The sequence below is a fragment of the Corvus kubaryi genome, unplaced genomic scaffold (genome assembly GCF_017639235.1).
Source record: "Corvus kubaryi isolate FWS band 111438036 unplaced genomic scaffold, C.kubaryi_AGA036_p1.0 38441, whole genome shotgun sequence".
NCBI classification, from domain to species: domain Eukaryota; kingdom Metazoa; phylum Chordata; class Aves; order Passeriformes; family Corvidae; genus Corvus; species Corvus kubaryi.
Window position 1 is genome coordinate 2,315 of NW_024581182.1, and position 12,671 is coordinate 14,985.

At 65.4% G+C, this 12,671-nt stretch overlaps 2 protein-coding genes across 2 annotated transcripts; both read left to right on the forward strand.

The window, feature by feature from the left end:
- Positions 1-937: 937 nt before the first annotated feature.
- Positions 938-10,861, forward strand: LOC121672149 (AT-hook DNA-binding motif-containing protein 1-like). The gene is given in 7 exon segments (XM_042044683.1): positions 938-942; positions 4,154-4,319; positions 5,085-5,125; positions 5,612-6,420; positions 6,422-7,246; positions 7,248-10,671; positions 10,781-10,861. Coding segments are annotated over 3 exon segments (4,938 nt in total). The 5' UTR covers positions 938-942; positions 4,154-4,319; positions 5,085-5,125; positions 5,612-5,688; the 3' UTR covers positions 10,629-10,671; positions 10,781-10,861.
- A 35-nt stretch (positions 10,862-10,896) lies between these two features.
- On the forward strand, positions 10,897-12,362 carry LOC121672150 (basic proline-rich protein-like). Its single transcript, XM_042044684.1, has 2 exons — positions 10,897-11,410; positions 12,039-12,362. The coding sequence occupies exons 1-2, from the start codon at positions 10,979-10,981 to the stop codon at positions 12,228-12,230; spliced, it is 624 nt and encodes a 207-aa protein (XP_041900618.1). The 5' UTR covers positions 10,897-10,978; the 3' UTR covers positions 12,231-12,362.
- Positions 12,363-12,671: the final 309 nt, after the last annotated feature.

The following is a 12,671-nucleotide window of genomic DNA, read 5'->3' on the forward strand; positions in this document are numbered from 1 at the left end:
CCCACAGGCTCCAGGACTCCCAGGCCTGGCGGATGCCACCAGGCGAGCGGGCGCTGCGCTACAGGAGACCCCAGTGGCAGTGGCACATCCAGGGCCAGGTCCAGGAGAAGGGCCACATCCCCTGACTCAGCACCATCCCCAGAAGCATAGGGGTGTCCCTGGGGTCCCTGTTGCTAGGACCAGGGGGATTGCAGGGAAATGAGCTCCCCAGCCACCTTCCCGCAGCGCTGATGGGGAGATGCCAAGATCTTTGGCACCCTGGTTATAGCCCAGTGGTCCTGGATCCTCCTTCCCAGTGCCAGGGCGGGTGTCTGAGCTTGCCCTGGGGATGTGACACCCTGGGATGATGTGAGAGGGCAGAACCCAGGTGTGTTTGCCCCACGTGCCAGCCAATCCCTTCCTGGCACTGCCGTCTCTTCCTGCAGCACCCCCAGAGAGCGTTGGAGGGACATGTCCCCTCACCAACTCCCTGCTTGGGGGGCACCCCGAAAAAACCTCTGGTAGCCCCACGAAGGGAACTGGCGGCCAGGCAGCTCGTCTGGACCCGTTACCTAAGATGAAACCCAGGCGCCATCTGCTCCATCTCTTAATTAAGAGCATGGCAGAAGAGTCAGGGCGGCGGGGGGATGTGGTGACGGCAGGGGGGATGTGACAGCGGGGTTCCAACCATAGGGTGACAACTGAAGGAAGGGTCAGGGCTCCCTGCAGGCACCGCGTGCCCCAGCACCCATCTGTGCCCACCCTTCTGGACCCCCAGCTCTTGCCCTGCTCCCAGTCACAGGGTGGCGGGTCCCCAAGGTGGGTGTGTGCTCTGGGAGCTGCCAGTGGTACCCAGAGAGGACCCCAAACACCGCTGGCGCTGATGGGTGCCCCACTTCAGAGGGGGGCAGGGTGCTGGCAGGGGATGAGGTGTGGGGAGGAAGAGGAGGGAGCAGGACCCGGGTGCTTTGGGGTCTGTGATGCTGATTTAGAGGGGACGTGGAGGTCGGCGTGGAGGGGGTGCAGGCGGAGGGACCCCCCGCGTGGCTCAGGGAGGAGGTGGCCAGCCAGTGGGGGCTGGCTGGGGAACACGGAAACCCTCGGCAAGCGCCTGCCAGGAAGCTGTCACTGGAGGGGATTTTCCATTGGTGTCAGCAGGCGCAGGACGGGCTGGGGGGAACTCGTGGGGCGGGGGTTGGGGGCGCCTGGGAGGGGACCAGGGGGGTGCGAGGGGCGGGGCGCAGAGGGGACAAGCTCCCCGATGCCCCAGGGGCGTGTGTGGGGGGAGCTGCACCCCCGTGGTGCCCCCCGATTGGCGGGAACAGGGGAGGGAAACCTCCGCCGTGCCCTGTGTGTGTGAGTGCGCAAGGAGAGGCACCGCCACGGCGTCCCCGTGTGGGACACGAGCGGGACACCCCCGATGCCACTCGCGGGGGGGGAGGCAAGGAGGGCAGCCCTGCAGTGGAAGGCCAGCTGTGCACACAGGACACGGGTGGCAGGGGGAGCCGGAGAGCCCCCTACGCCCACGTGGGGGTACTTAGGGCCACCCCAAACCCTCGCAGCGCCCCGCGGTGCCCAGGGACCCCCGAGGCGGTGGGGAAATAGGGAGGACGCCCCGTCCCCGCCGCTGCCGCCGCGGGCGGCTGGGCACGGCGCCCCGGCGGGGTGGGAGGCGTTGGGCCAGCGTGTCCCCATCTGTGTGGCGGCTGTGTCCCTGCCGCCTGCCTGTCTCCCGGTGGCATCTCCGGCCCCACCCTGACGTCTGGGTGGCCTCGGAGCCGGGCACCAAACCACGTCCGTGTCCTGCGGGGCCATCCCTCCATCTCCCCGCCGCCACGCCGGTGCCAAGACAGCCCCTCCGTGCCCGCCCTGTGCCAGCGCTGGGGGTCGGGGCTGGGTGCCAGCAGCCTCGGGGAGCTTAGGGGGGCTTGGGGGCTCCTGCAGCCCCCTGCACCCTCGTGCTGCCACCCCACGGCACGCTTTGCACCAAAGGGGGACCCTGTCTGGGTGGAGTGGGGGAGGCGGAGGTGCATTCTGCCGGGTTGGCCGGGGCTTGGAGCAACCTAGTCTAGTGGAAGGTGTCCCTGCCCATGGCAGGGGGTTGGAACGAGATGAGCTTTAAGGTCCCTTCCAACCCAAACCATTCCATGATTCTGATTCCTCTCGCCGCCAACCTCCGTCAAGCCTGAAACCGTTAAACTAATTAAAGCTTTGCAGCAGCAGGATTAAGCCCGGGCAGGGGAGGTGGGAGCCCAGGTAGTCGATTAGTTCACCAGGCGAGGATATTGGATTTCTGCGAGGCGAGTCAGCAGTCTTCGGGGGCTGTTATCTTTGCAGGGCTGCGGGGTCAGGAGGTGGGAAGCGGAGGTGACTGCAATCTCGCCCGCTTCATCCCCCCGCTCTTCATCCTCACCCCCCCCGGCCCCGCCGCAGCACCCGGTCTGGCCGCCTCTCCCCCGCCCGCGGCGCCCATCTCTATCTCTCCTTCTCCCTCCGTCCCTCCTCGCTTGTGTGGTCTCGGCTGGTGTTTTGTAACCAGCGAGGAGAAAAAAAAAAAAATTAGAAGAAATTTTTTTTAAAAGGGAAAAAATAAAAAAAAAATAAGGAAAAAGGCCCTATCCCTGGCGAGGAAGCCAGGAATGGCGAGGTCCGGAGAGCCTAATGGGAAACATGTGGCGGCTGCCTGGGGCTGAGCGGGGAGGTGAAAGTGAGCGCGGCGGCGCGGCGAACATCCCGGTGCGCCCCGCTGCCCCCCCGCAGCCCTCTCCGCACCGCAGCCCCCTCCGCACCGCCGCTGCCGGGCTCCCACCTGCGCCCCGCACCCTGGTGGGCGGGGAGGGGATGGTGGGTGCTGCCTACGCCGTGGTGCGTGGGTGTTTGGGGGGTGCAGGTGGTCCCCGCTCTGGGGGTGGTTTGGACGGGGTGAGGGCGGAGTCCCGGTGCAGGGAGTGTCCCCCGCGTGTCACGGGACACGTGGCCCCCTGTGGGGCCGAGGGCAGGAGCCGGACACCGGTGGTGTGGGGTAAGAGCCGCGGGATGTGTCCAGCGCTTCCAGCACCCGGGGTCGCACACCGGGGATGAACGTGGGCAATGCAGAGCATGGGCCGTGGGGCGTCCGGAGACCCCACACACCCCGGTGGGGACCCCACGGGCATCCCGCAGTGTTTGCCAAGGCATCCGCAGCTCCGTGCGGCACGGACGCACGGGGAGGGGCGGCGCAGAGCTGGGGGGTTGCATCCCGACACCCCCAACACCCCGAACGTCCCCGTCGAGCCGTGCGCAGCGTGTGCAGCGGGGACCAGCTCCCGGCGGCTGTTCTGGAAAACCTCCCGTTTGTTTCCTTCCTGCCTGCCTCCCCTCCGACAGCTCCCTGGGCACACCAGCAGCCTCAGCAGAGACGAGACCGGTCTTTCTAGCACATATTTTCCTGCTCCACATAGCCCTTGGTGTAACTTTACACCGAGGTGCCCGCATCTCCGCGGTGCCAGCGCTGCGCCCAAAGGCTGGCGAGGAGACGGGGAAAGGGGGGGATGCGGATGGACTGACAGGTTTGAATTCTCTTTCCCTGCCTTGTTGATAAGTTGTCACGCTAATCCAGACACCGGGAAGAGCCTGGATCACGCCGAGCGGCTGCGTGTGTGTGTCTGCGGGTGTGTGCTGGGGGAGGGAGCCAACCGGCAGGGATTCACACGCGGCTCTGGGGAGGGAAAACAGGCGGACATGCTGGCACGGGGGGACTGCGAGGGACCGAGTGGCTCCACCGTGCACCCCTGTGCCACATGGGCAGCGGCTGTGGGTGCCTCAACCTCCTGCAGGAGAGCGAGGGGCCAAAGCTTTATGCACACGCGTGTGCAATGCTCACATCCGTGTGGATTATGCACACGTGTGCCTACAGCCTGGTGGGGAGATGCTCCCCCTCGTATGGGCAGTCCCGGTTCAAGGCATGGACACGGTGGGGAGGAAAGGGTTGTCCTGCCCCAAAACGCCACCCTGGGCATCCCGTGATGGGGGGAAGGGCACAGCGTGGGTGTCCCCGCGGGCTGTGGCTTCGAGGGGGAGGCGTCAACGGGTGGCACACGGCGTGCCCAGCCCTGCGGGCACCCACGGCGGCCGGGGCAAGTGGTGCTCCCAGGGTAGGGGGCCACTGGGCTGATGTGCGGGGGTCTCTCTCGAGCAGATGGGAGCTCGGTCGCCTGCCAGCCCCTCGCACTGGAGAACGGTGCCAGCCCGCCAGCCGAGTGGTTCCCGCGTGCCCAGGGCTCCGGCCCCCGCCAGCCCGGCAGCGACGGCGACAGCAGGAGCTTCCGAGTGAACCTGCACTGCAAACACCCCCGGAACAGGTACCTGGGGGCCTCACCCCAAAAATGGGGAGCGGCACCAAGCGGCATCTTGCTGCCGATGTTCTGTCCATCCTGTCTGGGAGATACAGGGCAAGGGGCTCCCCCGCTCTGCACGGCCTCCCGGCTTGGGATTTTGGGGCGCATAGAGGGGCTGCAGCCCCCACGGAGTGCAGAGTGGGCTGTGCAGTGGGCACGCGGTGCCCGTCACCCACCCCTGAGTGCCTGAGCCACCCCACTACCACCCTCGCTGTACCCCATTCCAACGAGGGGAAACTGAGGCAGACGCCACAGAGGGGCGTCCCGGCGAGTGGAGGGGTGGCACCGGGCAGTGTCGCCGTGAGTGGGGGTTGCAGCTGTGCGTGGGGTGTCCGCGGGTGGGTGGGAGCCGGGGGGGGTGTGGGATGTGCTGAGCCACCTCCTCGGGCGAAGACCCCCCCGTGTGTCCGGAGCGCGGCTCGCCGGGGACACCTAGTGGCAGCGCCACCAAAGGACCCCCGCCACCCCCCGCCCCCCCCGCCCCACGGAGCGGCTGGTGGGGATGGGAGGGGGGCGTAAACCTGTCCCCTCTGTCCCCCAGATCAGAGGCGGCCTCCCCCTCTTTGCCCACCCCCCCCCCCGCAGCCCCGACGTCACGGTGATGGGCGGCCGTGGGAGCTCGGGAGGATCAGCCCCTGGCATGTCCCGTGGAGGGACTGGCACAGGGGTGGTGAGCGCTTGAGTCCCCCCCCCGTGTGGGGCTGACCCTGAACACCCCTTCCTTTGCAGAGAGCTCAAGTGCAATAGCAGGAGCAGCAGCAACGCCGAGGGTAAGTTCCAGTCCCAGCCCCCCCAGACACCCAAACTCTGCCCTATGGCGGCGTGGGGAAACCCAGACCCTCACGGGAACCAGCTACCCCTCTCCACCTGGGAGGGGGCTCCGTGCTGGGGGCTGGCATGGGTGGTCCTGGTGCGGGGAGGACATCCAGCCCCCTGCTCCTGAGCTGCGGAAGGCATCCAGACCCCCTTGAGCTGGGGAAGGGGTTCAGCCCCTCTTGAACTGGAGAAGGGGGTAGACCCCCTGAGTTGGAGAGGGCATCCAATTTCCCCAAGTCCCCATTTTCCCAGCTGTTAGCAGGGCTGACAGCATTCCTGCAGTGCCAGCCAGGTCCTTGCTGGTGACAGGGCAGGGTGAGCTGGGGGATGGATATGGGGACCTCATCCCTGAGAATGGGGGGATGGAGTGAGGCTCTGCTGGCTGCTTTCGGCTGGGAGTGCCTGTGGAGCCTCACTGTCCCCCTCTCTGCCGCCCATAGGTCCTGGTGTCACCTTCCCTGACCCCCATGTCAGCAACTGCTCGGCCAAGCGGCACGCGGGGGAGGAGGAGGTCAGGATGCGCGTGAAGCCCCCGGGCCCAGTGGTAACGACCAGCGTTGTGCGTGGCTCGCCCGACTACGTCCGAGAGCCCAAATTCTACCCGCCGGGACACCCGGTGCAGCGGCCCCCAGCCTGCCCGGCCGAGAAGGCGTTATCCTGCAGTGTACTCAGCTTCCCTGAGGGGTCGTGCCCCGCGCTCGGCCGGGAGCACCAGGCAGGCTCGCTGCTGCACGGCGATCCGGCCGACCGCTGCCAGAGCGTCCACGGGGGCACCAAGGCGGCCGAGGACCTGCTGGGCTGTGCCGGGGAGCCCCGGATCCTGGGGGGCAGCGCGGAGGAGGCATCCGCCCGCGATCGGGCGCCCAAAACCTTCCCCAACGCGACACTGGCCTCGGGCCGCTGCAACATAGACAGCATCCTCGCCTTGCTCCGGAGCAAGTGCGGCAACGGGCACATCAACCTCCACCCCGTGGTGCAGCTCATCGACATCATGAAGGACCTCAACCGCCTCTCCGAGGACCTCAAGAACAGTGGGGTGCACCTGGACTGTGGCAGCCTCCGTGGTGGCGGCGGGGCTCACGAGGACAGCCGCCTCCTGCCCGCCGACCGCGACCTCCAGTACAGCTTCTTCTCCTCACCCTCCCTGGCCAACAGCATCCGCAGCCCCGAGGAGCGGGGGGTGCTCCTCAAATCCGACCCGTCGCGGCACCCCCGGCCCCCGGCACGTGATGGAGAAGCTGACGGAGGCGGGGGGGAGCACCCCGCAGCCCCCTGGACACAGTGGGGGCGTGGGGGGCATCTCCAAAGCGCCGGCGGATGAAGCCGGCTGCTCCCAGCCCGATGCCAGCGATTACTCGGAACTGGCCGAGGCGGACATCCTGAACGAGCTGGCCTCCCTGGCGTGCCCAGGGACACAGCTGCTGGAGTCGCAGGCGATGGAGCCACAGCCCCAGTTGCTGCCAGCCCAAGAGCTGGACTCCCAATCCCGGCTGTTGGATTCCCAGTCCCTGGAGTCACAGCCCCAGCTGCTTGATTCGCAGAGCCTGGAGCCGCTGCCAGAGTCGCTGGAGCTGCAAAACCTGGAGCCGTTGGGGCTGCAGTCGCTGGAGCCGCTCTCTGAGTCGCTGGAGCTGCAGTCGCTGGAACCCCTGTCCGAGTCGCTGGAGCTGCAGTCGCTTGAGCCGCTGGCGGAGCCTCTGGGGCTGCAGACCCTGGAGCCGCTGCCCGGAGCTCTGGAGCCCCCACTGCTGCCCACTGAGCCCTCGCTGCTGGAGCCGCAGCCGCTGGGAACCGTCTCGGAGCTGCTGGAGGCACAGCCAGGCGCTGGGGACCCTCTGCGGCCCCACGGGCTGCAGCCCCGGCTCGGGGGGTGTCCCCTGAGCACCATGGTGAAGCGGGGTCCCTGTGGGGGCCGGGGGGCCGGGCGGTGTGGCGAAGACCACCGCAAGTACGCCCTGCGCCGGACAGACAAGCCAAAGATGCTGTGCCGCCGGAGGAGGGCGGGGCGAGGGCGCCGGGTGGACGTCACCCCCGAGAGCCGCGTCCTGTCCCCCCTCGCCCTGCCCGCTGAGATGCCCCCCCGGGCCCGAGGAGCCTGACACCCCACTGCTGAGCCCCCTGCCGCCACCGCCCCCCACCACTCTGGACCCCGACGAGATGCCCAAAGCCCCCACGGCGGGGAAGAAGAACAAGTGCCGGGGGGTGAGGAAGATGGTGGTGAAGATGGCCAAGATCCCCGTGTCCCTGGGGAGGAGGAACAAGACCACCTACAAGGTGTCATCGCTCAGCAGCAACTTGAACCTGGAGGGGAAGGAGCTGGCAGCCAGCAGCTCCATGGAGCCCACACCGCTGCTCAAGATGAAGAACAATGGACGCAACGTGGTCGTGGTGTTCCCCCCTGGCGAGATGCCCATTATCCTGAAGCGCAAGCGGGGCCGGCCTCCCAAAAACCTGCTGCTGGGCCAAGCCAAGCCCAAGGAACCCACCCCGGAGGTGAAGAAGAGGAGGAGGAGGAAGCAGAAGCTGGCCTCGCCCCAGCCCTCCTACATCGCTGACACCAATGACAGCAAAGCCGACTACTCGGATGTATTGGCCAAGCTGGCCTTCCTCAACCGGCAGAGCCAGTGCTCGGGGCGCTGCTCCCCGCCCCGCTGCTGGACCCCCAGCGAGCCCGAGTCCATCCACCAAGCCCCCGACACCCAGAGCATCTCCCACTTCCTGCACCGTGTCCAGGGCTTCCGCCGGCGCGGCGGCAAGGCGGGGGGCTTCGGTGGGCGCGGGGGGGGCCACGCTGCCCGTGCCGCGCGCTGCTCCTTCAGCGACTTCTTCGAGGGCATCGGGAAGAAGAAGAAAGCCCCCACCACCCTCCACGCTGACCCCGTGCACCCACGCAAGCGCGGCCGGCCAGAGCCCGATCCCGTGGGAAAACCCAAGCGCAAGCGACGGGCGCGCAAGAACGGGGCGCTCTTCCCCGAACCCAACTCCGGGCAGAGCTTTGGGGACGGCCCCACCGGAGAATGGGGCGGGGGGGAGAAGGGCAGCCCCTGGACCCCCCACCACGGCCACCCCGGCAGCCAGGCCGGACGCAACGGTGGCTACCAAGGGGCCGAGGCGAGACCCTTCCATGCGGCGGGGCTGGAGTCGGGCTCCTCCAGCCGTGCTGGTTTCTATGCCAGCAGCGCGCCGTCCTCGCAGACAGAGACCGGTCCGGAGCGGCACAGCCTCTTCACCGGATACTTCCGCTCCTTGCTGGACTCAGATGACTCCTCCGACCTGCTGGACTTCGCCCTCTCCGCGTCCCGCTCCGAGTCCCGTAAATCGGCGGCTGCCTACACGGCCCCCCCGGCCGCGCTGCCCGGCCAGCGGGGCATGGCTGCCTACACAGCCCGGGGTGGCAAAGTGGCAGCGGCCAACCCTGGTGCCGAAGCCGCCTTCCATGCAGCCATGCAGGGCCGGCCGGCATTCCCGCCTGGCCGTGCCTCCAGCGGCTACGGGGTGACCCAAGGCTCGTCAGAGTGCCGGGGCACCGAGTCCTTCCCCAAACTGGCCCCGCCGTCGGCCGTGTCCCGGTCACCCACGGCTCACCCGGCGGCCAGCGGCACCCCCGGCTATTCCCCGTACGGCAGCTATGGCAGCACCGGGCAGAGCGTGGCACCCGCCAGCGTGTTCCCACCAGGAAAGCAGTACCCAACAGCACAGGACTGCCCCAGCAGCAAGGACTGCAGCTTCGCCTACGGCAGTGGCAGCAGCCTCCCGTCCTCGCCCAGCAGTGCCCACAGTGCCGGCTACGCGCCACCGACAGCTGGTCCCAGTTTGCCACTGGGAAAAGCCGCCTTCTTCAACAGTGCCGAGCAGGGGGGGCAGTTCTCCAGCGCCGCGCACACCCCCCTACGTTGTGACAGCCGGGCCAGCACCGTCTCGCCCGGCGGCTACATGGTGCCCAAGGGGTCGGCGTCCTTCCAGCCGTCACCTGAAAATTGCCGGCAGTTCCCCAGCGCCGCGCCATGGGCCTTCCGGCAAGGCTACGGTGGGTTGGACTGGAGCTCAGAAGCCTTCAGCCAGCTCTACAACCCGGGCTTCGAGTGCCACCTCAACGAACCCAACGTCATCCTGGACATCTCCAACTACACCCCGCAGAAAGCCAAGCAGCAGACGGTCTCCGAGACCTTCTCCGAGTCCTCCTCTGACAGCACCCAGTTCAACCAGCCGGCTGGCTACCGGCGCGCCAACAGCGAGGCATCCTCCAGTGAGGGCCAGTCCAGCCTCTCCAGCCTGGAGAAGCTGATGATGGACTGGAATGAGGCATCCTCTGCCCCTGGCTACAACTGGAACCAGAGCGTCCTCTTCCAGAGTAACTCTAAGCCCGGTCGAGGCCGACGGAAGAAGGTTGATATGTTCGACACCTCCCACCTGAGCTTCTCCTCCTCTTCCTCTTCTTCCTCCGTGTACCCCTCCAAGAGGAACACAGGACCCCGGCAGCCCCGGGGTTCCCGGGGGGCTTGTGCCTCCAAGAAGGAGAGGGGGACAGGCAAGGCCAAGTTCCCCACCAAGTCACAGGCAGTGAACCCCCTCTTCCAGGAGAGCACGGACCTGGGCTTGGACTACTACAGCGGGGACAGCAGCATGTCCCCCCTGCCCTCCCAGTCCCGCGGCTTCGGGGTGGGTGAGCGGGACCCCTGCGACTACGCCGGCCCCTACTCCATGAACCCCTCCACCCCCTCAGATGGGACCTTTGTCCAGGGGTTCCAGAGCGACTCCCCTGGTTTGGGGCAGCCGGATTTGGAGAGCAAGCACTTCCCTGCCCTCCCACACCAGCTGGCAGCCCCTGGCCAGCAGACTGTGTTCGAGGCCGGTTTGCAGAAAGCCTTCTCGCCCAACTGTTCCCCGACCTTGGCCTTCAAGGAGGACCTCCGGGCAGGCAGCATCCGAAAGTTGCCCGCCTGCGACTCGCTCAAACACAGCATGCAGGGGGGGGCCCTGCCACACGCCCCACACCTGGCTTGCCGCGACCTCCCCATGCCTCAACCACACTACGACTCCCCCAGTTGCAAAAATCCCCCGTACTGGTATTCCCCCAACGCCAGCACCCGGAGCCCTTCGTACGACAGCAAGGCGGGGGCCGGGATGCTGGCAGACTTCATGGGCAGGACGGACCCCCCGTGTCTGAACCCCCATTTGAGCAGCCCAAGCAGCACCCACCCCTCCAAGGGCGAGAAGGAGCCCTTGGAGATGTCCCGGGCTCACCACCGAGGACCCTACGCTTGTCCCTTGATCAATGACTTGAACATCTCCCCCGTACCAAGAGACTCAATGTTGCAGCTGCAGGACAACTACAGGTACCCCAGTTTTGCACCCCAAGGGCACCCCGTCATGGCCCCCACCCAGAAGAGCGGGTTTTTGGGACCCATGGTAGAGCAACAACACCCTGAGGACACTTTTACGGTCACCTCATTGTAGTGTCTGCTGACGTGCCAACCGGACAACGAGGTTTTGTTACAGGGTAGGTGGGGAAGAACCTGGGGGTGAGGGTGGCAGAGGGGGATGCAGGAGACCCCCAGGGCCCTTCTCATCATGTCCCCCTCTCTCTCCATGTTGTGTTTCTCTTTCAGAGGTAATTTAGCCAGCACTTTTTTCTGGAACACTTTTCAAGTTCTGTGTTTTGCTGGGTTTTGTACCGTTTTTTTGTTTTCCAAAAAAAAAAAAAAAAAAAAAAAAGAAAGAAAAAAGGAGAAAAAAAGGAAAAAAAAAGGAGAAAAAAAAAAGATAAAAAATAAGTGAAACAAAAGGAAAAAAATTAATAATGATGGATGAAGAGAGAAACCCCCCATTTTTCCCCCTCTGCACTCAAACCCGCTCTGCCTGCCAACCTCCGGCTCTGCTTTCCGGACTGCCGCCCCCCCCGCCCCGCAGCAGGACAATCGGATGGACGGACGGACGGACGGACGGACAGACAGCGCAGGCCCCGCCAGGCCCGGCGCAGGGGCGCAGGCAGGGAGGGCAGGAGGGCATCTGGGGTTCAGCGCTGGGTGCCCCCTGCCCACAGCCCGGCCGGGGACCCCCTTGGCCGCCCCGGGGGAGGCTGTTTGGGGATTCTTTTCTTTTTCTTGTCCCTCCCCGTCCGCTCGCTCGCCGCGGGGGTTGCTCCTGCTGGACGGACACCGATGGGTGTTGGGAAGCGCTGGCCCCCACCAGCCTCTGGCAGCGTCACCAGCGGGGCTCGGAGACGCCACCATCACCAGGTAAGTGTCAGCCGCGTTCCCCGCCCCGTACGGGTCCCCCGGGAGGGTGTGCTGGGTGCTCCATGCTCTGGTGGGTTCTCCGACCCACCTGCAGCCCCGCTCTGGGTGCCCTCAGCCCCTTTTGAGCTGCGAGCAGTTTCCCCGGGTGTTGCCCCACCAAGCATCAAACTGGGGACCCTGTCGGCTCCGGTGTCTGGGGGTGGCTGGAGCCTGGGATGTGGGGTGCAGGACCCCGGGTGTGCCAGAGCTGAGGGGGTGTGGGATGCCCCAGACCCCTGAGTGTTTGGGTGCCAGATGGGGGGAGCAGGGCCCGATACCCGCAGGTATGTGGGTGCCAGACAAGAATGAGCAGGACCCTGGACTGTTGGGTGTGGATGGGAAGGACCCCAGATCCCCTGGGACGTGGACGCCACATTTGGGGTGAACAGGACCTCGGACCCCTGGGTGTGTGGGTGCCACATTTGGGGTGAACAGCACCTCGGACCCCTGGGTGTGTGGGTGCCACATTTGGGGTGAACAGCACCTCGGACCCCTGGGTGTGTGGGTGCCAGGCCCCCGGGTCCGTGTGGGTGGGGGTGGGCAGGCACCCCATGGTGGGACCCTCACCCCTCTCTCCCTCTCCCCCCAGCCACAGCACCCCCGGCCCTGCGCCCCCCACCCATCCTGGCGGCCGGAGCAGAGAGCAGAGGAGAGGAGGGGGCCACCTCCGGAGGGGACCCCGCCCCCGCCGCCCCCGCTTCGCCCCCGGCCCCCGCCTCGGCTGTGGCGCCGGCGCCGCGTTCTCTCTCTCCTCCCAGCCAGAAGCAGAGGGACTCTTTAAGTTTTATTTTTTATTTGATTAATTTTCATTTTCTGCACAAAACCAGCAATTGTAAATACTTTTGAAGAAAAGAAGTTAAAAAAAATGTTTAAGGATAAAAAAAAAAAAAAAATTTAAACAGCTGAAAAATCATACACACAAAAAAAGAGAGAATCACGCACCGGAGGGAGAATCCAAAAATGACGGAGAACAGGCCTAAAGCATCCAAGAGCTGAATATGCAGCGAAAAGAGCAAAAACCCCCCAGTATGCACTGAGAAAAAATTTATTTACAGATCGAGCAACAAAAAAAAAAAAAAAAAAAAAAAAAAGTAACAATAACCTATTTATTGTATATAATGTTTTATTATAAATTGTGTCTTGTATATTGCATTCTGTACATCTGCTGTGGTTTTGTGGTGTGCAACTTCCGCATGGGTTCCTTGGGTTTCCGTTGCCTTTT